This window comes from Saccostrea cucullata, unplaced genomic scaffold, assembly GCF_032062105.1.
Source record: "Saccostrea cucullata isolate Sc308-1 unplaced genomic scaffold, CSIRO_AGI_Scuc_v1 ctg248, whole genome shotgun sequence".
NCBI lineage: Eukaryota > Metazoa > Mollusca > Bivalvia > Ostreida > Ostreidae > Saccostrea > Saccostrea cuccullata.
Window position 1 is genome coordinate 54,886 of NW_026924677.1, and position 25,463 is coordinate 80,348.

General features: G+C 32.7%; 1 protein-coding gene across 1 annotated transcript; it reads left to right on the forward strand.

Annotated features, from left to right (window-relative positions):
• Positions 1-9,737: 9,737 nt before the first annotated feature.
• Positions 9,738-14,664, forward strand: LOC134267022 (uncharacterized). Its single transcript, XM_062749252.1, has 3 exons — positions 9,738-9,944; positions 11,932-12,192; positions 14,527-14,664. Exons 1-3 carry the CDS (start codon positions 9,834-9,836, stop codon positions 14,542-14,544), a joined length of 390 nt encoding a protein of 129 aa, XP_062605236.1. The 5' UTR covers positions 9,738-9,833; the 3' UTR covers positions 14,545-14,664.
• The last annotated feature ends 10,799 nt before the right edge of the window (positions 14,665-25,463 follow it).

The following is a 25,463-nucleotide window of genomic DNA, read 5'->3' on the forward strand; positions in this document are numbered from 1 at the left end:
TTAAATAAATTCGCAAAATTGTAACTTTTATGTTTTTGTGTATGTACTAATTTCAAGAAATATGGAAATATAAAAAAAAAAAAAGTAAATTAAACTGAAAGCTATATAATTTCATTTTATTTAGGCTTATATATTGGGCATTGCATCTTACAAAAATTCTGAATATGCAGAAATGAACCTTATAACCTTTGAAAAAAAATTATTCACTGTAAACTGTCATATGACCTTTTACAGACAGGTGGAAATACTAATGAGGGAATAACTATCACATCTTGGTCAGTACAAAATGAAACCAGTGAGGATAACAAAACGTGAAGTAGAAACACACGACGGTTTGAAACACAAAGGAGAAAAACATGTTCGAAGTATTTTGTTAAACTTCTCTCGTGTAATTCAATTTTGTCCCGAGGTTTGCTTGACACCAAATCTTATGTTACTCGGGAAAAAGTTTTCACACAAGTACACTAATATATATTATAATTATGTTAATTGGTTTTCAATTAAAGTTATCCGTGTTGTTTCAGTCACTAAATGGAAAAAAATGAAAATAACGAACAGGGATCGATCTCACAAAGTAAAAAAAAAACCAATAAAGATATCAAAAGAGACCATAAAACACGGATCCTTGGAAATCCCAGTGGTGGGGAATCAGGTGCCTAGAAGGAGTAAGCATTCCCCTTAACAAGTCACAATCGCCATGAGCCTTATCTATTGATCAGAGAGACAACCCTTGCTACAGGCCTGTATCAAGCTTTAGTTGGATTGCTGTATACCAGATTATTTTTGCGAGTCTTGATGCACAAAACAAATGCCGATGAAGACAAATTCTTCCTACTTTTTAAGGACGCTCTAAACTCTGCATACTAAAGAGCTCTATTTATTGGGTAGTTTTATGCAGTTAGAGTGATCTGCCCTTAGATTAAGATTAAAGAAATTGTTATTTACCGTTAATTACATAATTTATAGCAGATAAATATTTTTAGCTTTATATAAGACCAAGAATAAGAAATTTGATTAACTATTTTCATTAATTTTCCCAGTATAAGAAAACAACATTGATTTCTGCTCACATATAGTCCATTGTCTCTGAACATTTTTCCTGCGCAAATAAGGCACGTACCCTATGTTCTAAATGAATGAAAAAGTCTCATTATGCATATCTTTATATCATATATTTTTCTCTAAGTCCAAAAAGCAGTTTCTGTTAGTGTTTAGAGCTTCCTTAAAATGCATCTGCCATAGAATCAATGTTTATACATGTAAGAAAGAAATTCGGATGCACCAATACATAAATAAATACGATATGCAGATTTAAAAGCGAGATTTGCCAATGAACATGGAATATTCTAATTCGAACAGGGCGAATTATTCTACGGATAAGCTTTCGTAGGGGGCGAAGTCTCCCAATCGCGAATTCTCGGGCCTTTCCGACTGGCTGAAGTTGTTTTTCCGACCTCTGACGGAAAGACCGAGATGATGCGATTACGAACTATCCAGCATTCTCGCGCATGCGTAGCCTGATGTATGCCCATGGCATCTGGTTTAACCTCGCTTATATATTTACTGCGTGGACCTCAGAGTTGATAAAAGAACACAAGAAATGTTCAGCGGAATTCCAACAGTTTGTTGCAGAAGTGGGTTTCCAAGGACCAGTCAATGAGAAACACCGACATTATAGTTTCAATATCAACTTTATCGTAATTGCTGTAGTGTCAAAGTGGTTTTTAGAAATATTTCTGAAATACTTCCAAAATCATATTTTCCCAAAGGTAATACTTTGTCTTTTTGAAAAAAATTCTTTATATTGGTGAGCTACACTTAAAATCATTTCTATTGATTTTTGATTGACCGTGTTGTCCAGGTTACTAAACAAAGAAATCTCTGAAATCCTTTTATAAGGCTTCTACACTAGCAGTTTTAGTCTGATTTCAATGAATGTTATTTCAGTAAAAGACTAAAGCAAGGGCTATCGTTCCATTTTCTGTTGCCTAGACCAATTGCAATGGCTACTTTTCTCTCAGAGAAAGTCATAATGACGAAAAGATTAGCGAGAAGACCTATAAAAATAAAGAAAAACATGGTTAAATGATTTATGATACTAAATTTTATTTTTGCAGTACAAGAATTACAAAATTATCATTTCCTTTACATATATTTCCTTTAATTTAAGATTACTTGTCGTACATATCGTACTTTAACTTAAACTTAAAGACAAGAAGTCTTTTTTTTTTTTTAGATATATTGAGCCCATTTTTAAACATTTACTTGCGTACTGGTATTAGGAAATGTTGAGTGAGCAAAAATATATAAATCATTGTCAATATTTTAAATAAACACTACAAAATGAAGGCAGATTGTTTTAAGCTAATTTTTCTGCTTACAAATTACTAAATCTTGATTTGTTTGAAGGAGACAGTTGAATAACTGATCAACATATATTTGCAAGCTTTAATTGCCAATACTTGCAAGCTAAGGATAATCTGATATATCATTTTGTAGTATCCGTATTCTAATCCAAGAAATCAATTGAATTATTGTTTTAACGTAAATGATATATGAAATGGCTTCCGGGTTTTGGTCAAACATAGAAGATATACATACGAAAAAATATTATCAGTGTGATCAATATGTTGTATTGTATGAACATAATACAAATGGGAATTTGGAATTTCAAAGGAAGCATTCATATTTCCAGAAAATAAAACCAATTATTCTCTTTCAATATATTATTTTCAGCATTGTATTAAATTTAGTTAGGACTTTGTAACATCTTTGTGAAGGATATTCCATTATCTTTTTCCATTGTGAGGTTATTTGTAGTAGAAATATATATACAAAGTGTCTGAGAATTATTATACCATGTTCCAATAAAGTATTCTCTAGATAGATATAAAATTATTAATGAGATATTAAAGTTAGATAAGATTTTGTCAATATGAATATTGTTGTTGCGAAATTATACGATACGGTATAACGTCCCCCGGTCCCTCAAATGATATATGGTATGTACAATATTCTCAAAAAGGACATAAAAGCAAATAAACAACAAGAACAAATATATTGTACTTGCTGATAAGGTCATTCTATCTATTATAGAACTTGCAACGTTTTTACTTTAATCAAAAGTGATGATTTTCTTGTTTCTTGTTAAAAGTAAGAAACAAATGATGATAGAAAAGTTAGTCATCATATTAGTCATCATATTTATCATAAGGTTTTGTTCTTAGCTTACCATTCATGCCTTTTTCAAGCATATATCCAAAACTGAAAGAGATTTAAAGACTCTGTGGTCTTTGTTATTTCAAAGTCAACAGGAAAACAACAAATCGTATATGAGGTGAAGTAGCTATTATTAATTGAAAATAGGTCGACAATATATCTTAATATTGATTTGAAGGCCTTATTCATAGTTTCCTTTTTCTAATGCTTTTAATAAAATACAAACAGTCTTCAAGCTCAAAAGTTCATAAAACAAATACAAAATAAGGATCAAGCAAACACGGACCTCCAAAACATCAGAGAAGGGATCAGGTCAATGGAGGAGTTAGCAACCCTGCCTACCGGTCAAACTCCTCGTATGCTCCTTGTCATGATCAGAAAATCCGTCAATTCAGTGTTTAAATAATGGCCTAACAATAATTATGAAAATGTAATCCAGCTTTTGACTCAATGGTAAATTGTATTTGCTGACAAGTTCATTGTATCGACCATAGGACTTATGAAATAATGACTTAAACGAAACTGCTTATTTTCCTTTTTCACTAACTTGTTTGTCAATAATTTACCTCGTTTTAGAAATTGCATATGTATACGTAGAGCATGCTTTTGAATATCGAATTAACTGAGAGGTATATACTCAGTATGCATGTAATAAATGTATATCGCTGCAAAGATAAGGAAGTTGAAGACTGAAGAGTTAAAGAGCGCAATTGGTACTCATGAAAATTCCCTCAGATTTTTGAAGACCTAGTATACAAAAATACATATATTGTAAATCAGACATTTTATTAATAACAATATCAGAGTATTTGTGTGTACAATCAGAATGGGTGTTAGCAATTATTGTTTTTCAAATGACAAGATAATTAAGTTTACTGGATCATTGTTATTAAAAATATTAGTTGTCTTTGATGTAAATGTAATATTTATGCATTATACGTGATTTGTAACAATATTTTGCTCTGCTTCACCACACCCATACGGTGGCTATTGTTGTGTTCGATAATAACCTAACACAGGGTTCGTTATACATGTTATATACATATATTTATTCTGCTACAAACGACATCCAGCTACATGAGTTACAAGATATAAACTGTGTGCGCTCTCTATAGGTTCTCACACTCCCCAACTCCCATACCGCACCCATATCACATATCATGTAAATCAATCAGCTTTCATTCATTTATTGCAACCAGGTTGGAATGTTGATCTGACTGCAGACAATGTTTACACTACATCTCCCCTTCAAAGTCAGATCTAAAAATTGTTTTGGTAACCTCCCAGACCTCTTTATATATCCTAACAAATTGTTCTTTTCTTTCTCACTTGATATGCTCTCATTTTCATTCATGGTTTTATTTTCACACATGCCATTCTCATTAACTTTTTCTGACTCAGCTTTCTTTTCTGTTTCAACACTCTGTCGTTCTTCAGTTGTGAGATCTGTTTCTCCTCACATCCCCTCCTGAGTTTTTAGCTCACCTGAGCCGAAGGCTCAAGTGAGTTTTTCTGATCAAAATTTGTCCGTTGTCTGTCGTCGTTGTAGTCGTTTTCGTTGTTGTCGTCGTCGTAAACTTTTCACATTTTCGACTTCTTCTCAAGAACCGCTGGGCCAATTTCAATCAAACTTGGCACAAAGTATCCTTGGGTGAAGGGGATCCAAGTTTGTTCAAATAAAGGGCTACGCCCTTTTCCAAGGGGAGATAATTATGAATTAGAGAAAAATAAAAGGCATTTTAAAAAAATCTTCTTCTTAAGAACCACTGGGCCAGGAAAGCTGAAACTCATGTGGAATCATCCTCAGGTAGTGTAGATTCAAGTTTGTTCAAATCATGACCCCCGGGGCTAGGGTGGGGCCAAAATGGCCGACCCAAGTTTTACATAGAAATATATAGGAAAAATCTTTAAAAATCTTCTTCTCCAGAACCACTGGGCCAGGAAAGATGAAACTCATGTGGAATCATCCTCAGGTAGTGTAGATTCAAATTTGTTCAAATCATGACCCCCGGGGCTAGGGTGGGGCCAAAATGGCCGACCCAAGTTTTACATAGGAATATATAGGAAAAATATTTAAAAATCTTCTTCTCCAGAACCACTGGGCCAGGAAAGATGAAACTCATGTGGAATCATCCCCAGGTAGTGTAGATTCAAGTTTGTTCAAATCATGACCCCCGGGGCTAGGGTGGGGCCAAAATCGCCGACCCAAGTTTTACATAGGGATATATAGGGAAACCTTTAAAAATTTTCTTTTCAAGTTACTTCAAATCTGTGATTAGTGATATTTAAATGGAATCATCCTTAGGTAGTGTAGATTCTAGTTTGTTCAAATGATGAATGCCTGGGGGGGGGGGGGTTAAATTCAAGCCCGATGTGCTCAGATGAGCGCTGTGGTCCCTGGGCCTCTTGTTATTACATACGATCAAGGGAAATCTAGACAACTAAATTTACAATTCCTGGACACTTCTGATCTTTTACCCACACCTTTTTTTCCGGGCTTTGGCTCATATTTCTTGCGCGATGTCGTCTGTCAAAGTTTTTCTTTTGTTTAACTTTGTGATTTAACTCCTTACAACTTACTGAATTGTTATGCAAATTACACGTCATGTTCACGTCATAAAATATGACGTTACCATTTCCCCGCAGGCATTTTATAGTGTGTTTAGAGTAAATAATATTATGACGTAATACCCCGGTATTTCAATAAGAAAATAACTTTACTTATTTCATGAGATTAAAGCAAGTGTAAAATAGAAGGAATTTGGCAATAATTTGAAGAATAAGTGAACTTGTTAAAGTGTGTGAAAATGCGTGATTGCGGGGAAACGGTATATGCGGGATTTTGCGTTAGAAATAGGAAATGGTATATGCGTTAAAATGCATGACTGCGGGGAAGGGGGTTAATTCACGCTTTTGAATTAATTTCATGTTTGGTAATTTCGGTTTCAACTGCTTTGGATTAAGAGGCACATTTGCTTTTATTTTGCGATTCATTAATAGTTCTGCAGGGTTGTACCCATTGCTTAGCGGCGTTGAGGAATACATTAACAAAGCTTATAGTTATGGATCAAATGATTTTTTCAACATTTGTTTAAATGGTTTGCACTGATCTCTCTGCGAGACCGTTGCTTCGAGGATAGTTGAGAATGTTTGAAATCAAATTCTCCTGCAAAATCTTTAAATGTTTGCGATTAATATTGTGGCCCATTATCCGAGAAAACTATCTCCGGAATTCCTTGTCGCGCGAAGACTGATTTTAAATGGTTAATTATCGCTGCCGACGTTGTGCCAAACAATTTTTCAATCTCAATGAATCTTGAATAATAGTCAACAACTAGCAAGTACTTTTGACCATTCAGTTCAAACAGATCAGTGGCTATTTTTGCCATGGTTGATCCGGGAATTTACTTGGAATGAGTGGCTCTCTCACACTTTGAGATCCCTCTATGCACATTTGGCAAGATTTGACTAAATTTTCTTATTGAGTACTCAAGCCATTTCACCAAACAGATGTCTTGGCTAACTCATTACATTTCACTATCCCTTGGTGACCTTGATGTAGTTTTCCTAGCATTTCCTCTTGAAGTTCATTGGGGATAACTAACCTTTTTCCTTTCAGTAGCAAACCATTTTGTACTGTAAAGTCTCCCCTGACTTCCTATATAACATTTTCAACTCTGTTGGGATTTCAGATTTCTCGGGCCATCCCGATTTACAGTATTGTGTGACACTGGCACACAATGTGTCTTTGTTTATAAAGTGATTTTATCTGATCTAACTTGCTAGTTGATGTTGGTAGACTGCTCATTATGGCATCAACAAAAGCATTCACCTTGCCATCATCTGGGGCGGGCGGATCCACAGGTGCGCGTGATTATGCGTCAGCTGTGATCAACTCTTTACCAGGGATATGACTGATAGTGAAAGTATAACGCATAAGTCGCATCCTGAATCTTTGGATTCTAGGGGGTAATTCAGACAAATCTTTAGTACTTAAAAGTGGTACAAGTGGTTTGTGGTCCGTTTCTATTTTGAACTTTCGACCTATTAGATTGACGTTAGATTATTGAGACGTTCAAAAGCCCAAGTAATAGCTAAGGCTTCTTTCTCTATTTGGGCATACCTTTGCTCTGTTTTGACATTGACTTTGATGCATAGGCCACAGGTTTCCATGTTTGCCCGTGTTTCTGCATTAGGATTGCACCTAGACCGTATGACGATGTATCCGCTGAGACCATTAGTCTTCTTTTGTGTTATAATGTGCTAGACATGGAGACTGAGAAATTTCTGTCTTCAATCTCTCAAATGGCCTTCTTGAGCCGGACCCCACATCCATGCATTCTTTAGTTTGAGCAGCTCTCTAAGAGGCTGTGACCTTTCTGCCAGCTTTGGTGAGAATCTGTTGAGTTGATTCACTATACCCAAGAACCTACGTATGTAAGATACGTACTCTTGCTTTTTCAATTGTTTAATTTGGCTTTGACCTTTTGCGATTCTACTATAATGCCCTTTTCGTCAATGACATGACCTAGGAATGTCACAGATGGTTTTGAAAATTTACATTTCTTATTGTTCAAAGTAAGGCCATTGTCCTTGAAAATTCTTAAAACGTTTTCGAGAATTTTGTCTTGCTGACCTGGCGCTGCAGCAAAAATGAGATTGCTATCCATGTGACATAACACACCTTCAACCTCACAAAGCATTTCTAACATTCGTTTCTGAAAGAACTCACTGGTTGAATTTATTTCAAATGGAAGTCTGTTAAAAGAGAATCTCCCGTACGGAGTAATAAAGGTTGTCAGCAGCCGTGATTCAGTTGCTAGGTTGATTTGCCAAAACCCTGAATTTGCATCCAATTTTGAGAATATTTTTTACCCTGATAATTTGGTCAAAGACTCTTCAACCGAGGGGAGGGGGTGATTTCCTCTTTTGACTGATTCATTTAGATTTTTCAGTTCTACGCATATTCTTATATTGGGTCTTGGGGCTATGACCATTGGAGCACACCATTCAGTAGGCTCATCGACCTTGGAGATAACTCCTAAATTCTGCATTCAGTCTAACTCCTCTTTGACCTTATGTCTCTTTGTGCAAACGGCACTTTGCGAGGTGTCGACAATGCATATGGCTTAGAGTTTTCTTTTAAGTTTATATGGAATTATGTTTCAGATTTTGGTGTTTGAACAGTTTTTGATTTGACAGACGCAATATTTACCTTTTCAATGATGTCTAGAGCTATGATATCCGGTCTACCTAGTAATGCCTATCTCAACCCTCTCACAACATATGTTTCTCGCACACTAAACACACAATTTAAATTTAGACTCAAGCTCACAAATAAACTTTCCCAACACATTTAATTTTGAGTTTCCTTGTCCATGCAATGAGCGATTCACATGTGAAAGTTTAATTCCTCTTAACTGTTTGTATACGAACTCGGGTATCTCTGTTACGTCTGCATCAGTGTCTATCTTGAACTTCACAGTCTGATCTCGAATTTTAAGGTTGGTCCTCCAAGGTTCTCCTTCTTTGGTGTCGACGTCCCAAGAAACCATTCACCTCTCTCGCCGGAGCTCCTGTCCACTTCTTCTATGTTTGCTTTGCGACAAACCTTAATGAAATGTCCTTTGTTGCCGCATTTATGACATTTAGCATCTCGGGCAGGACACTTGTCTCGAGGGTGTACTGTCGCGTTTCCGCATCTGCCACAGCTTGTCAGGTTGATTTTATTCGCTGTCCGGGCTGGTTGTCAGGGATTTGATTTTTTCCTTTGGAATCTTACTGCGTCCATGTTGGTTGCGGGTACCTCCGGGGTTGTTGAGCCTCTCACAATCGGCTGTTTCTTCTTGATTGATTCGTTCTGCCTGGCCATTAATATCGCTGACTCCAGACTGAGTTTAGAATCAAGCTGTACCTTTTTTGAAATATAGTTTTCTATCCCTCAGTCCAACGACTATCCTGTTTAGGAAAAGGTCATCGTGTAGGGCGCCATAGTCGCAATATTTGGTGAGGACATGAAGGGCAGTGATGAAACTGTCAGTGGTTTCACCTTCCTCCTACTTCCTTTGGTTGAATTTTGCTAGCTCAAATATAACGTTCCTTTTTGGTATAACGTACTTTGATAGTGCTTCTTATTGCTTATACATGTATGAGTCAGTCCTGGGGCACTGTAAAATTAAGTCATAATCAGGTACACCATGTTTATTGGTGATGTCATAGTCCTAATTCAAATCTTAGAAGGCGCCAAAAAATTATTACCTACCCTATAACGTTTATAAATTTGTAAGAATACTTTGTAAAAATATTTTTGTTCATTGTAAATCATTGAAGCTGACGTGAAATTCTTTTTTATTTGACTGACCAATCAAGATATTTTGTCACTGTTAAAAAAAGAACAGGAACTTTAAGCGATTCATTTTTAACGTTTTACTGGAAATATCAATAAAGGAAATGTAATAAGTCATAAATAATTAATAGATTTTAATTGATTGCTACGTGGATTTGGGGGCTGATCATGTGATCATTAATTCTGTAAAACTAGCAACAATCCATTATAAAATAAGAACTGATCTCACTTTTCGCACAAATTTGAAGAGTGCCTTTTCTCTGAGAAGATGATGCAGCCATCGGGAGCCATTTTGAGTGCATTATTCCTTGTCTTTTCTCTAGCGGCTTATACCTATTGCCAGGAACCGTCCCAACAAAATATTGACCTACTTAGACAGGTAATGATTATAAGTATTAGAAAGTTGTGCAATTTTCCTGCATAAGGGCTTATAAATTTAAAGAGAAAGGTTGGCCAAACTTCATTGTAATTTAAATACTATAGGTAATGTGAAAAAAAAAATCAATTAATATAAAGTATGAAACATATAAATTTGGAATGAGGTGGACTATAAAAATTCATCGATTAAATATAACATGATATTTTGTGCTATTTCAAAATCAGTATTTCTCCGTTGATTTACTAGAATCAATTATATTGCTTTTATTAGTACTATTCATATTTGGGTGCAAAAAAAAATCCTGATGAAAATAATCTTATTCTTTAAACTACACGTAATAAAATTTTACTATCACTTCATAACTTCATAACTTAATAACTAAACAAGATTGTATCTTAAAATTTTCTGAAAACTTGCTCACGTGAAGAATCTGTATGTTTTAACACTTTATGTGACGACTATTAAAAGTCATAAATCAACAATTCACAAGGGAGGAATTATTTTCAACTTCATATTTAATGTCAGTTTTATTTTTTCAAGATTTCTATATATTACAAAAATAGGAAATATTAAAAAAAAAATCGCTATTTTATACGTCAAATATTTTACGTTCTGTTTCTAAAATTTTTGCTTAAAATTAAATTATTGAATGGTTAGAAATTCTCTAAGAGATCACTTATCAAGTGTAGAATTTACTGGCTTTCCAGTTGGGAAAATTTTTCAGTTACCAATATCAGAGTTATTAAGTATTCAGAAGTCTGTCTCGATTTATGTTCCCTAGTTATCAAACAATCCCTTGTGGCCCTTAAAGCGACCAATAATGTATCGTATTTTATTTCAAATTATGACTAGTATCTAATAATCGAGATAGCAGCAAGTAATTTCTAGCTATTTATTGCAGTACAGGCTTTTACATTTGAAAAGAATTTTAGTCTGGCTATTTTTTTTTTTATTCCATTAGATTTAACTCCAAAATGATGCTGAAATATTTATATTATTATCTGAAACCATGAGTAACATAAACTTAGGAGTAGATGTTAAATAGATTATAGATCATTATGATTGAATATATATTGTGTAATCATGAAGTTGCTGACTCCAAATTATTTATTATTATCTCCATAAGCATATCTCAAAGGAAAAAAATCACTTTAATATTTTCTGACTAAAATCCTCAGTGACGAGTGTGTCAAAATTTACAGACCTTCACAGGGAAGTGGTGGTTGTCTCCATTAGAAAGAAAAATTCTCAGGACATTAAACAACCAACCAACCAACTAACTAACTGAATTCACTGCATTATTTCACTTAGCAAACTTAATTAAAAGAAGTTCATATCTTTAAAAACTAAAATAAACGCATAATCCCAGTTTATTTCAGCCGGAATTAAAACTTATAATGCTCTTCCTTCTATGTAGTAGTTTTATTTTAAAATAGATTCTAACAAAGATATGAGAAGAGAATATTTAAAAAAGAACGCCAGTGTTAAATTATTAAAAATAAATTCGTCCAATTGTAGCTTCGAAAAATTCATTATGCTATTCAAAGTTTTTCTACTTATTGTGTGTGTATCAAAGGATTTTACTTCATACTTCTGCTTATTGTAGAAAATATTTTCTTCGCAAAATCAAAGTGCTAAATTTTAAATATATTCCTAAGTTTACAGATTTTTGACAAATATAAAAAGAATCAAAATGACAAAGGGATAATCGGAAAGAAAGAAAAGAATAATATCAAATTCAGGACTTCTGAGTTTGTATATTGTTTTCTAATCTATTGTTGTAAAGCAAGACAAATATGGACGCTAGACAACAAGGAAAAATAATGAATTTTTAGATGGATTTCTCTCTTTCATTAAAAAAAACAAAGGATATCCTTTTCACACCAAATTTAAACTTCAGAAATGTGTTATAGACACACAATTGCAACCTTTGTAAAATCATTAGTAACAAAGCAGCAGGATTTTTATTTTCAATTTATTTTTGTAGTTATTGGAAGGCAATTTAGATCTCGTTCCAAATGAAGACCTGAACAATGAGGAGGAGGAGGCTGGACTTGAATCAGGATATATTCCTCTACAGGTCCCCGAGAGTCAGGGCCCATCTTATGAAAAACGGGGTATATGTCCATATTGGGGTTGCGGGCGACGTAAACGGCCATTCAGATTTAGAACCAAAAAGCTTTTCTGTAATTTTGGAGGTTGTTTTAATGGTAGAAAGAGAAGTTTACCCCTAAAGACAAGGTTCCTTGTAAGTATTCTGCATGGTCTGTCCATAATGTCTTCTCAGAATCATGTGAAATTAAAATGCAAAAATTGAACTATTCTATATACACGAACTATTATCACATTTGATGACTTTGGATAATAATAATATAAAAAAATGAATGAATATATAATACGAGGGCTGTTCAATAAATAATGTCCTGAACTATATGACATACATTACAGATATCATATGACATTAAACTTGACTTTCTCTCATTATTGAATCTTTCATGAATTTAAAACAGTTTATGTGACCACTTTTCATCACATCGTTTCATCGTGAGAAACTGGGAAACAAGGGCTTTTCGAGACACTGCATTATAATTGAAAGGTAAAGAATCAGTAAACTAGAGTGAAAATAAAACCTTCATTATAGCTGCCGTAAAACTTGTTAAAAATCCCAAAGAAATATTCACTGAAATATGTGATATTTACAGCAACAAATGCCTGTTTTATAGACAAAAGAGCAGGTGGATTTCAATGATAAAAAATTATATAATGGGCATCAAAAATGGTTACCCTCCTTGCCAACAAAAATTATAACAACTTATGTACTGTTTGCCAAATTTCAACAAATAATATTTGATGTTGTATGATTGACTTTAAGACACATAGCAAATTTGATAAACATCACATCGGGGGTAGTTAACACTGAATTTAAGAAACGTTTGACTGTTAAAAAGCTTGATACTCAAAGGTCACCCCATATTTTGAAAAAATTGTGAAAACGACAAGGTGTACAAAATGCTTAACAATTATTCTAAGATATGAGTAATTGTAGTTATCCACGTTTGTTTTATTTTCAAACAGATATTGGAACATGAATCTATTGCATAAAATCCTAAAAACAAAATTTACCATAAGATGTACTTGATAAAAACGGCGAATGTCTGACAAGTGCACAGGTATGCAAGAGCACAAAGACAGATTTATATGTAATTTTCTTAAATATTAGTGGTATTGTTGTTCAAAATCGTATTCGGAGAGACAGTTTAAATTCTGGAGATATGAGAAAACTTTTTTGGCCAAAAAATCAAAAGGTTTATTAGAGGAAGGAAGAAAGGAATCCACTACATTGAATTTCTTCAAGACAGCGTCCAAACCTGCATGCCCCGAATAGTAAAGGGATTTTAGGGATAAATAGAAAGTTAATGTTTTTTCACATTGACAATATTCGCCATATCTTTGACCTTTTGACTAGTTTCTATTTCCAAACTTGGAAAAAACACCTTTCAGAAGGAAGAAACAAGTCCGGGAAATCATTAGATCTGCCATTTTCCAGTATACCAAGGGTCATACCCAAAAATGAGTTCTAAAAACGACCAGATATTGGATAAAAAATGTTACTTGCATTAATTTTACTTAAGAGAGATTAATTAGTAAAATCATGAAGACTAAATCATTGAAAAGCGTCTTTTACTTCTCTCTGAGCACCGAGGACATTATTTATTGAACAGCCCTCGTAAAAACAACAACACATGTCAAAATCTGCATGTATCACACATTTGGCCTTCGGCCCTCGGGTTGATATCGGAGTATCAGGTTGATATCGGTTTTGATACAGATTTTGCAATGTATTATTCCTTATATCTATTGAAATGGCAAATTACTTACATAGTTATCTGTAAAAAAAGGGTGACAAGGAGTTAACCTTAGCGATTTTTTTTTCAAAATTACACTTGTAATCAATTTTGAACTTTTTAAAATGTTCATATTTTCCTATTTTTAAACTTTTTTTATTCAGAACAAAATATTGTCAAAAATGAATAATTGATAAGTTGGAGAATTAATCTCCTCATCCCCATTTAATAATCTCAATGACATAACATTTCTAAATCATTGGATATCTTGATTAATAATGCATGCTAAACATCCAATTAAATTGTTGAATTTCTCTCAGTATTGAATTACTTCACTGACATGTCATCACTATAGTTACAAGAAGTTAATGACGGAATAATCTAGTAGATTTTTAAAAGAAAAAAAAATAAGAAAACAATAGCGTACAGTTTTAACGGATATTTCATATCCTGTCAGTGGAAAATAATAATTTTCTTTGCTACTATTTTAATCCCTCAGGAACAAAAGATTTATTTGAATTTAATTGATTTAATTTATAGAATGTTACGTATTTTACATTACATTCTAATAAATATTTAAATTTTTGTACTGGAAAGCTAAAACACTATATTTGATTTTTTTTTAAATATAGATAACATTCAAGTTTTTTTTATTTAAATTATAAAACTTTTTATGTCAAAAATCATTTAGCTGAAGATATGAGAAAAGTTTTAAAATGTTTTCTTTTCTTTTTTAGATGCAAGGAAGAAAATAACTCACTGACTTGGTTTACGTTCATTATTCATTGTGAAGCATATCAACTCCTGAATTTTTTTAAATATAAATTTCAATTATTGTTATGTAGAATTCTCGAATCAAACAATACGCCATCTTTTTTTATCTTAATACTATTCACATTGTATATATTTTGAAGATAGAAACACTGCTTCAAAACAAATGCTTTTGTATTTTGTATTTTCTAATTTTAAAACATTATGTAAATAAAACAATAGAAAAAAATATTACTTCAGTTCTTTAATGTATTGGATCGACCAATAAATAGATCTTGATGGTAACAAGACAACAAAACTTTGTGAAAAACATGATGACTTATACATTTAGCTATTCCATTATCTAGGCGTCTCCATATGAATGAAAAAATCTGAGAGGAAGTTAAACAACATACAAACACACACACAAACAAACAAACGTAGCAATGCAATGAATCATTATAACATGTAAATAGAGTAAGTATCTCCAAATTGATTGTAAATGCAATTGAACCTTTAGTTTATTTCAATATTTAATCGACAGGTCCATATGCCCTGTTGTGCTTTTTGTCAAGATTAAAAAAACGGGAAAAATCTGAACATGATTGAGTTTGGAAATAATGGCCTAACAATTTGTAAACATGAAAAGAGTCAGTCAGCATTCGACTAAATGATAGGGTGTAATTGCTGACAAGGTCATTGTGACAATAATAAAATTTGAGAAATAATGACTTTTATCGAGAGGGTTAATATATAGTCTTGTTTCATCAAAGTATTAATAAATAGATTGTATTGTCAATTAACAATGGTGATTTCCATTCTTATGTCAATACAATTTATCCCACAGAGCATGAGATAAAATATACCACTGTGTCTGGCGCATCTGTTTCATATTTGGATATTTTACTTGAAATAGACGTAAATGTTTATCTACCAAATAAGCTCCATGATAAACGTGATGAATTTAACTTTTCAATCGTCAACTACCCTTACTTAATATGCAGCAATATACCTTCATCACCTGCATATAAGAGTATATTTATAGATCAGTTGATTCGGTACGCAAGAGTATGCTTTATACGTATAAACAATTTCTAAACCGAGGTAAATTATTGACAAACAAGTTGGTGAAACAAGAATATCAGCAGTCTCATTTAAAGTCATCATTTTGTACACTCTATGGTCGATACAACGACCTTGTCAGCAAATACATTTATCAGTGAGTCAAATGCTGATTGGCGTTTTTCATGCTTATTGTTAGTCTATTACTTAAACACTGAAATGACGACGGATTTTTCCGATATTTCCCGATCATGACAAGGAACATACGGCGATGTGACCGGTCGGCAGAGGATGCTCACTTCCCAATGGCACCTGATCCCATCTCTGACGTTTTTTAAGGTCCGCGTTTGCTTTGCTCCAATTTTGTATTGTTTTATGGACTTTTGATCTTAAATACTGTTCGTTCTTTCCACATGTTTCATTCCTTTGTTTTAGTTAAGTGTTTAAACTGTTTATACATGTACGTATAGCATACTCTTGCGCATCAAATCAACTGAGAGAAATAAATTCAATATGCAGCTCAATATGCAGGTGTTAATTGCTTTCTATATGTGTTAAGTATTTACCGATGACATTTAAGCAAAAGTTTGGACACAGTTTACCACATCATTGTCACACTTTAAAATGTTTAACCAATTTCAGACATAAATGGCATGCTAACACATAACTATTTGACATTAGTCTAAGCTTCAAATTTTCATGGGTCATCTTTTCTTATTCTTACGTGAATATATTTCCTTTATTTGTCATGAAGACCATTGCAGGTTAATCATTCCATAAACGATATTGAGCATGCCTTCTGCATACATCTTTAATAAAACATTGAACATATTTAAATTTACCTGTATATTATTTTTTTCATACAGATATAAATATAAACAATAGAATGTCATTTTGTTTTTAGAAAAAAATCACATAACCCGCTTATTTGAATTGACAACAGAGTACTGGTTTCATTTGACGAATTGAGAGAGTATTTGATAGGAATCAGTGGTATTAAAACATAAACCAAATTCAATTGTGTCCAATGTTACCCTGTTCACGATATATGATGATTATGTTTTATGACATTTATTACATTTTTTTTCACACCTTTTCCAAAGCAGTGACATTTTGTTTCAAAATTGCATTCGTTTATTAAAAAACACGTTTATGTAGCTTACATATTTCAATGTATGGAATCTTTTGAAAAAAATCACGAATGTTAATTGTAATGTGTTGATTTTCTCTTTTAACTGAAACACTTTTTTCTAGCATATGTCAAAGTCTAAGAAAAAAAACTTCAGGGAATTCCATAGTTTGTCTATCACATTATCGGAGAAATATAAAAAGCTTATACATAAAAAGCATCTTTCAACTGTAGACTTCGTCCAATAAACAAGGATATAGTACATACGGGTATAAATATCGACATTTGAATGTATGTTAGTCTGTCCTTTAACAATTAAGAGTTCATTTTGAAATGGAAGTATAATGGATTTCCTTTATCACTTTTAACACACTATTTATTTCTATAGAATTATTATCCTTTTCAATTTACTAAATTAGGCTGATTTAATCATTAAAATTGACTTCCTTTTTTCTCTCTGATTTTTACAAGTTTAAATTAAAGTCTTGTGAACTCAAGTAAAATTAATATTTCGCCCTCCAAACAAAATGTTTAAAGCGCAAACTACATGTCAATCTTTTAAAAATCAGACTTCTTATACACTCTTACTAGATCCGCACCGTATACGTGTTTAATTGATTGACTACATGTACGTTATCAATTTATGTATTGTATTAAAAGTTTAATATTTATCAATTTAAAACTTATCTATACAGTCTGTTTTTGCTAAAAAAAAAGTAAGAGAAGAAAAAAAGTCCACATATAAATACTTGTTTTACAAAAAAACAACTAAAGAAAGTGGCTGTATTTTAAGAGAAAACTGATCTTAAACGTTGTAATCGGAGATAAAAATCACAATATTTCTTTTTTTTATAACATATTCGTGTCCACTCTCATTAAGGAATTTATAAGCGCATGAATCAAGGGTGTTTTGTTTTTGGATGACGTTAACGGATTAAAAATGTGTTTACATGTATTTGCTATAGTCTTTTTTCCATCTCCTCAATATATCTTATAGTATTTTTTGATATTAAGTATATTTTGTTGCTGTTATTACAGTGAAATGAATGAATGCAAAAACATATTTCTAAAGAAAAAAAAATTATAGACATTTTTAAATTGATAACTAAAAAGAAAAAAAACAGAGCTGTCAATCTGTTATCTAAAAGTAACTTCAATTTGTCATCAACAAAAAAAAAAATATTTACATACACAGGTTCTATCATTCAGTATTCTGCTATGTAAACTGCCTGTGTATAAACAAAGAAATCTGTCACGATGTGAATTCCGACGTTAATTTTCTTTCTTATTTAACTATTTCCCATACTTTTAAAATTGGGAAATCCGACTGTCTACTCCAACACAAAATTTGTCCCCAGTCCATATCGGTTTAGACATATTTCATTGCATTGTTAAGCACCAAAGTAATGAATAAAACAAATCTCTCTGTTTTAAGCGATATGATATTTTGTTTCAAACAGTTTATTTTCTTTTATTTAGTGCCATTTCAGATATCTATAATAATTCAGAGTTATCGCTCTTTTAACATTGACAGATAATACTTTGATCTTCAAAGGGTACTTAAGACAAACATAGATTTAATGCGTGGATTGATATATATATTTTTAATCTTATTTTGATTTGAAATTACTAGTACATGAATCATAAATCCCTGAAATAGAAAGAAATAATCGGTTTTCCTTGGTGTAAGATATGAAACTTTGTTTTGCTTTATATATTATTCCATACAAAAAATTGCACAAATTTTAACCTTATGGAAAACATTCTTCAGGTCACCAATTTATATGTAAATCCATGAGAAATATTGCTGGTTTCTGAAAAAAAGTTTGTTTGTGCTATTTATCCTTAAAAAGACTGAAAGAATATTGGTAAATTTTTAACATTTTTTAAAACTTAATTTTTCTATATTCTTATAAATTATTACGAATGCATTTAAGGACAGATGATACAAACAAACTTTTGTCAAAAATATTGAAAATAGCTATGTGTATCATGTTTTAATGTATAAGATGAATAGATTTCACCGCGTAGTTTTTAAATTTTTATTCAAAAATTGCACAAAAATGGAATTTGAAGTGAAAAATATTTTGAATTTAAGATTTGTTTGTTAAATAGATCCTTTTAACATCACAGAAGGTGGAAAATTTCATTAAAATTTGGAAAATTCAATTACTTTATGACATTCATTCAAAAAGAAAAAAAATCTTTCAAATAAAACATATTAGCAAAAATATTTAATAAGAAATTATTTCTTTTCCTTTACCGGTACATGGTATATATTTAGATAACAAACATTATTCAAGCTCAAAAGCCCATGCAACAATACAACATAGGAGCAGAGCAAACACGGAACTAAAAAAAAAACATCAGAGGTGTGATCAGATGCCATTGAAGAGTGAGCATCCCTTGCCGACCGGTCACAACCGATGTGTGTTCCATGTCATGATCAGAAAATTAAAAAAAATCAGTTGGCAATTCAGTGTGTATATAATGGAAAAACAATTAGTTTGCTGACAAGGTCAGTGTATCGACCATAGTAGAAATGACGACTTTACAAGAAACTGCTGATATTCTTGTTTCATCAACTTGTTTGTGTCCATATGCATGCAATGAAGGTATGTTGCTGCATAAGTAATGGAAGTTGACGATAGAAAAGTTAAAATCATCACGTTTATCAGAGATTACCACTAAAGTCTGTTTCAAGTAATATATCCAAATATGATGCATATGTGTCAGGCCCTGTGGTATCTTTTATCTCAAGCTCACCGAGATATACTGTATTGTATCGACATAAGAATGGAAAGCCTGGTCTCCAAAAACCACATATGTATTGTCAACCAAAAACTCTAGCATTTTTTTTTTATGTCAACTGCAATGTACTTCTTTGTACAATCAGTTTTTTAACAAAATAATATTACATATGTGTGATTATGTTTCGATTCCTCTTTAAGTCTCTGATTCAGTAAACAGATATTGATATTATCAGAATTAAACTTTATATTGTAAAAAAGAGAGACTCGAAACGGTTCTGACTGTTCAATAGGGAGAATTACCTTTCATAAGCAATAAGTATTCAGTGTCCCATGTGTATTGCCGGTTTGTTCTTTTTAATTGTTTTTATTTATCCATTTATTTTGTTTCAAGGATTTAAAGAAATGGCTCCCTTATATTTATCCAAATACACATGTAGTTATTATTTCAGAGAGCAATATATACTGAAATGCAAAAGAAACGCAACAAGTGCAACAAGCAGTAATATACAAATATTTAAATTTCTTATCTAATGATTTGCAAAAAGGAATACAGTAAAGCTAAACTCACTTTTTAGAACATCAGAGATTTGATAAAAATGTTAAATGTTTATCTTTTAAACGTTACTAAGTAACATATGATGTTAAAATACACCCTCCCAACCATTCAATTACAACGTGCAAGATTGCCCTAAACAACAATTGCAGCTTAATTTCTACGGGACAGTAGATTAATCAATATCGAGATCTGAGCGAAGGAATTATTCTTTGTCACTTTTATATGCCTGTTTTTCAGATGATTAGGTCGAATTTTTTCTACCTTAGCGCATTGCAGAAACCCTTGGACTTCCGGTCTAAGGACTATCATTTATGCATATGATACGTAAGACCCCGTTGAGACGCAATGTAGTGTATTTTTGCATCATCAACTCACCATCACCTTTACTTTGAGATTTTCCAGCTAGAGCAATGAAAATGCGTAGTTAAGCCATTTTCAAGAAGCCTTATCATCGCTACGGGAAACGAAAGGAGATTTTATTTTTTTTTTAACATTGCTGCATTAGTTAAGATGAAAGTACAAACCCTTAAACCCCCTAATATTGCCAAATGTTTTGTTAAACATGCATTTTTTGATTTCTGTTAAGCAGACTCCAACTTGACTTCCGGTTATGGTATGAAATCGTTCGACCGTTAAATTACCGATATTTACCAAATTGAAGATATCCATAATTTTAAGATACAAAATTCTTTATTTTACATAATTATTTTTCCCTAAAGTAGGGTGTTGCGTTTCTTTTGCGTTTCAGTATATAAGTAGTATTTTAGAGTTTAGTCCACAATCGTAAAGAATTTTCACAGATAAGTCATTAACAGAAAAGTTGATGAAACAAGGATACCAAAGGTATTGTGAAATGGCATTTTGCAAATTCCGTGGTCCAAACAATGATCTTGTCAGCAAGCGCAATTTATCTTGAAGTCAAATATATAATTATAAAATTATACGCTTACTGACATTTTTTATGAAAGTTGTTAGGTAATTAATATTTTTTCATGCTAAGTTGTCTACAGACTTTTTTGTTCGCATGATCTTGACAAAAACACATATTGACTTTCACATGTTGACAGGAGGCGCGTACTTTTCCATGGCATTTTATTCCGCCTATATTCTGTTAGACGTCGGCATTTGATCTGCTTCCGATTCGTATTTCATTGGTTAAGCTTGCTTGTTATTTTTTTTCTTATTATTTCATCGAAGAAAATGATCAAGATGATGAACGATATCAGTCCTCAACCTACTACAAATCGTGAACAGTGCAAAGCACGGATTCATGAGACCTGTTCAACAGAGCCAGCGCTCACAAGTATTTCTGTTGGAGAAATAAGGAATTTTGGCGAGCGCTCGCGAACGTTCGTGCTGTTGAACAGGCCTCTGGAAACATCCTAAGTGGCTGGGATCAGGTACCTAGGAATACCAAGTATTCCTTGGGGAAACGTGAACCTTATGTATTGATCAGGTAAACAGAATGTTTAAATTTTATGCCTAATTATCTTTTAATTTTCATTTTTGAAAAACACTATTAATTTATCATCTTTGAAGAACCCAATTGAGACATTATCAGGTCCAGTCCAAAGATTATTTCTACGAAGGTAGCTACTTATAGCTAAGTAGGTATTTTAAGCTACTCAAAGTAGCAATTTTGTTTTGCTTTATTTACCTTTTGTGGCCTAACGTAGGAACAGAGCAATATGGCACCAAATTTCTTGATACAGCCATACCATTGATGAACATAACAAAACTATGGCTAAAAACTGATTACTTTGTAAATTGATTATATTCAAAAATTTTATTTGACAAAGTTATCAATGTTTGGCCTAAATTTTGTCATATCCATCATCAGTATGACTTTCACTATTAAGTCTGAAATGTACTGACATTCCCATTTCTTAATGACGAACTTAGACAATTACTGACAATGTGCTGTCTTTACTGTAAACTAAGTCGATTACTGATTTTTTTCACTCCCGGTGCTGATTACTGTATAGCAGGTTAAAATCGCGGTCGGAAAAGATCGCGATTTGTTCAATTTTCAGCAAATCGCAGTCGTTTGAATTCGCGGAAAAGGAAAAACAATAAATTTCTTAAACAGTACTTGCAAGCATTTATCTGTAGGTATATATTGTGTGAAGTGTTATTTCCCGTCTCTATAGAATATTACGAAAGTCTGTAACGTATATGAGCTGTATAACGCGCATATCAGACAGAAAAGTAAAGTCTATATATTGTGTAGATTTTGATCCCGATTGAATAATAATGAAACACCGAACTGATGCCGATTTGAAGTCAAAATAATGCTACGCATTTAATTTTTGTTTATTTCCGGGTCCAAATCAGAAAAAAAAATATACCGTAGTAAAAATGTTTAACTTTTAATCATATAATTGAAATTAATTATTTGTCGTTACCCTGTTTACTAAATAAATGCCTTGATTAAAGGTAATGACTGAGTTATACGCACGGGTGAAATTAAACAATCATGTTTTATTAAATAATTACATCGCACTTCTACTAGATGGCAAAATTAATCGTACGCTATAGAAATGAATTAAACAATTAATAAGCTTTTAAAACAGCAACAACTACGTGTTTGTAATTGATCCAGACACTCGCATAATTATAAAGACAGTCTACATCTAATCACAGAAAATAATAAAATTTCAATTTATCTTTATAAAACTTTTAAAGAATTATTCACTGTATGTTGAATTCGCGGAATTTCTTTTTCCGCGAATATAGCGAAAATTAACTCCGCGAGTTAATTTCCTGCTGTACAGTAACTTAGAAAAATGCTGACAATATTAGTCGGTGCTGATAAACTTAGACAATTACTGACCAGTGGAATGGAAAATACCATCGTTAATTGATAATACGTTGCAGATATATCTAAATGTCGAGTGTAAGGCCATAGCAAGTGTTTCCTTCTTTTCACGCAAAAGATTTTGCATAACTTCTGCTTCATATGTATACAAAAATAGGTCTGCTAATTGGTACCCATGGGAATTCCAATAGATTGTTGGAAGATCTGGTCTCCAAAAACCACATACGAGGGTCATTCAAAAAATACGTTGACAATGCTTGTCATCGTCATATAATTATTACAACGTTATAGATCAACACATTTTCGTAAACATTAACATTTATTTTGTCTAAGTGTGAAGTTTCATTCCATTTGATTAAATAGAGCTCATATTATGCAAAATCTAAACCAACATGTTTTGTTACCACGGAGCACGGTTAACCGACATTGTAACGTCAAAGACAACGTTTGAAAGTTTGTCAAAATCATACTAATTTTCTTAATTTCAAACACGGTCTGTAACGTCTTTTCCATTCAAAAAAGTAGCTCAGTCGGTAGAGCGCTCGCTCCGTGATCGGGAGGTCGTGAGTTCGTATCTCGGCCGCGACTGACCCAGTCGATAAAATGGGTAACAACTGTTCCTTCGCCATGCGCTCGGCACTTTGAAGTGAAAGTTGCGGGTCCTTCGGATGAGACCTTAAAAACCGAGGCCCCGTGTCAGCGGCAGTCGTTGGCACGATAAAGATCCCTCACTGCTCAATGGCCCTGAGTGCCGAGTAAAGGTCAAAATTTGAAGCCCTTCACCGGCATACGGTGACGTCTCCATATGAGTGAAAAATTCTCGAGAGGGACGTTAAACAATATACAATCATTCAATCAATCCATTAAAAAAAAAAAACATATATATCCATAACACTTAACACCTAGTTTGCGAATAATTGTACAAATATAGCTTGAATAAGAATGTCATTGTTTTCAAATTCTTTAATTTACCATGTAACTATTAATTCTGCAACAATGAAGCACACATCATGTTTTAATGATGTTCCTAATTCTTTCGACAATATCTTTAACTTTAACCTGTTTCTCTGCAGACAATCCATCGTCCGATTCAAACTCGCTACCACTCAAAAATTATATTTTCCATTTAATACAAATACACAGATTATTTTTCATACAGATCCTGGTTTATACGGTTTTTTAAGCTTATGTAGAAGAAGTTTCCCGAATGTAAATTACAATTTTATTGCTACTTGCTGCTCCGTGACGTCCTCCAACGTCATGGTTTTTTGCTCTTTTTAATCAAGTCCACATGTATTTAGAAACTGATTTCTTTTAAATGGAACGACATATTAAATAACCTGATTTCATTTTAACTAATACAGCAATACTTTATTTAAACATGTAAATTTTATTTCGTTTCAGCTCCATTTATTAGAGGTATGGCTGTAAATACTCCGTGACCCCATTTTTGCTGTTCTAAATCCTTGGTAATTTTAATAAATATGAAGATACATTCCAATTTTTTGAATCTGTTGTTAAAATATTTGTGCCAAATTTGGATATAATATGAGGTTAAATAAAAACGTTAGGACAAAAGTCTACGAACTTTTTGAATGACCCTCGTAGATATTGTCAATCAGAATCAAATCAACTGCAGCGGGAGACATAAACCCCGTACGCAATTGCTAAGGGTATACTGCTATGGAAGTAAGGAAAGTTGACGAGAGAAAAGTTGAAGTCATCACTTCCTTTTTTGAAAATAATGTTAGGTTATTATTGCTGCCTTTTTGTAAGATTTTTTTAAAATGGGACAGAGATACAAATTAGAACCTCCCAGTAACAAAGCGAGCGAACAACCCTTACAAAAATACTATAGTTAATTAAATATATATAGTTTACTATTATAGTTAACCGTAGTTTACTACAGTGAACACTTTGTCACTTTGATTTACTATAGGGATAACTTTGATACTTTGATTTACTATTGTGATAACTATGGAAACTTTGATTTAGTGTGGAAAACTTTGAGTTAATATGGTGAACACTTTGAAAACTTCGATTTGCTATAGAGAACACTTTGACACTCTAGTGAAAACTTTAATTGATTGATTGTATATTGTTTAACGTCCCTCTCGAGAAATTTTCACTCATATGGAAACGCCACCACTTGCCGGTGGAGAACTGCCAGTTTTGTCCTATACTCGGCACTCAGGGCCATTGAGCAGGGAAAGGTCTTTTTCGTGCCAGCACCACCTGCGACACGGGACCTCGGATTATACGGTCTCATCAGAAGGACTGGTCTCCATGTCCCACAGTGGGATTCGAAACGCGACGTAAGAATTGACTCTTATTTCGCGACTCTAGAGCAGACGCTCAAACCACTGCGCCACACGGGCGATGTGAAAACTTTGAAAACTTTGATTTACTGTAGTGATAACTTTGACACTTTGATTTACAATAGTTAACTAAAGTTAACTACAGTAAACTATAGTAGATCTATAGTAGAGTACAAATTCTAAGAGTAAACCTATATTAATTCCTTGCAAAAGTTAATGTTTCGACAAAACACACTTAAATCACAAAAAGTAATTTGTTAAATTTAAAATATTTAATTTGAAGCAAAC

Coding starts and splice junctions, on each gene's coding strand:
- LOC134267022 (XM_062749252.1), top strand. CDS start 9,834: ATGATGCAGCCATCGGGAGCCATTTTGAGTGCATTATTCCTTGTCTTT. Junction 9,945..11,931: donor ATATTGACCTACTTAGACAG/GTAATGATTATA, acceptor TTATTTTTGTAG/TTATTGGAAGGCAATTTAGA.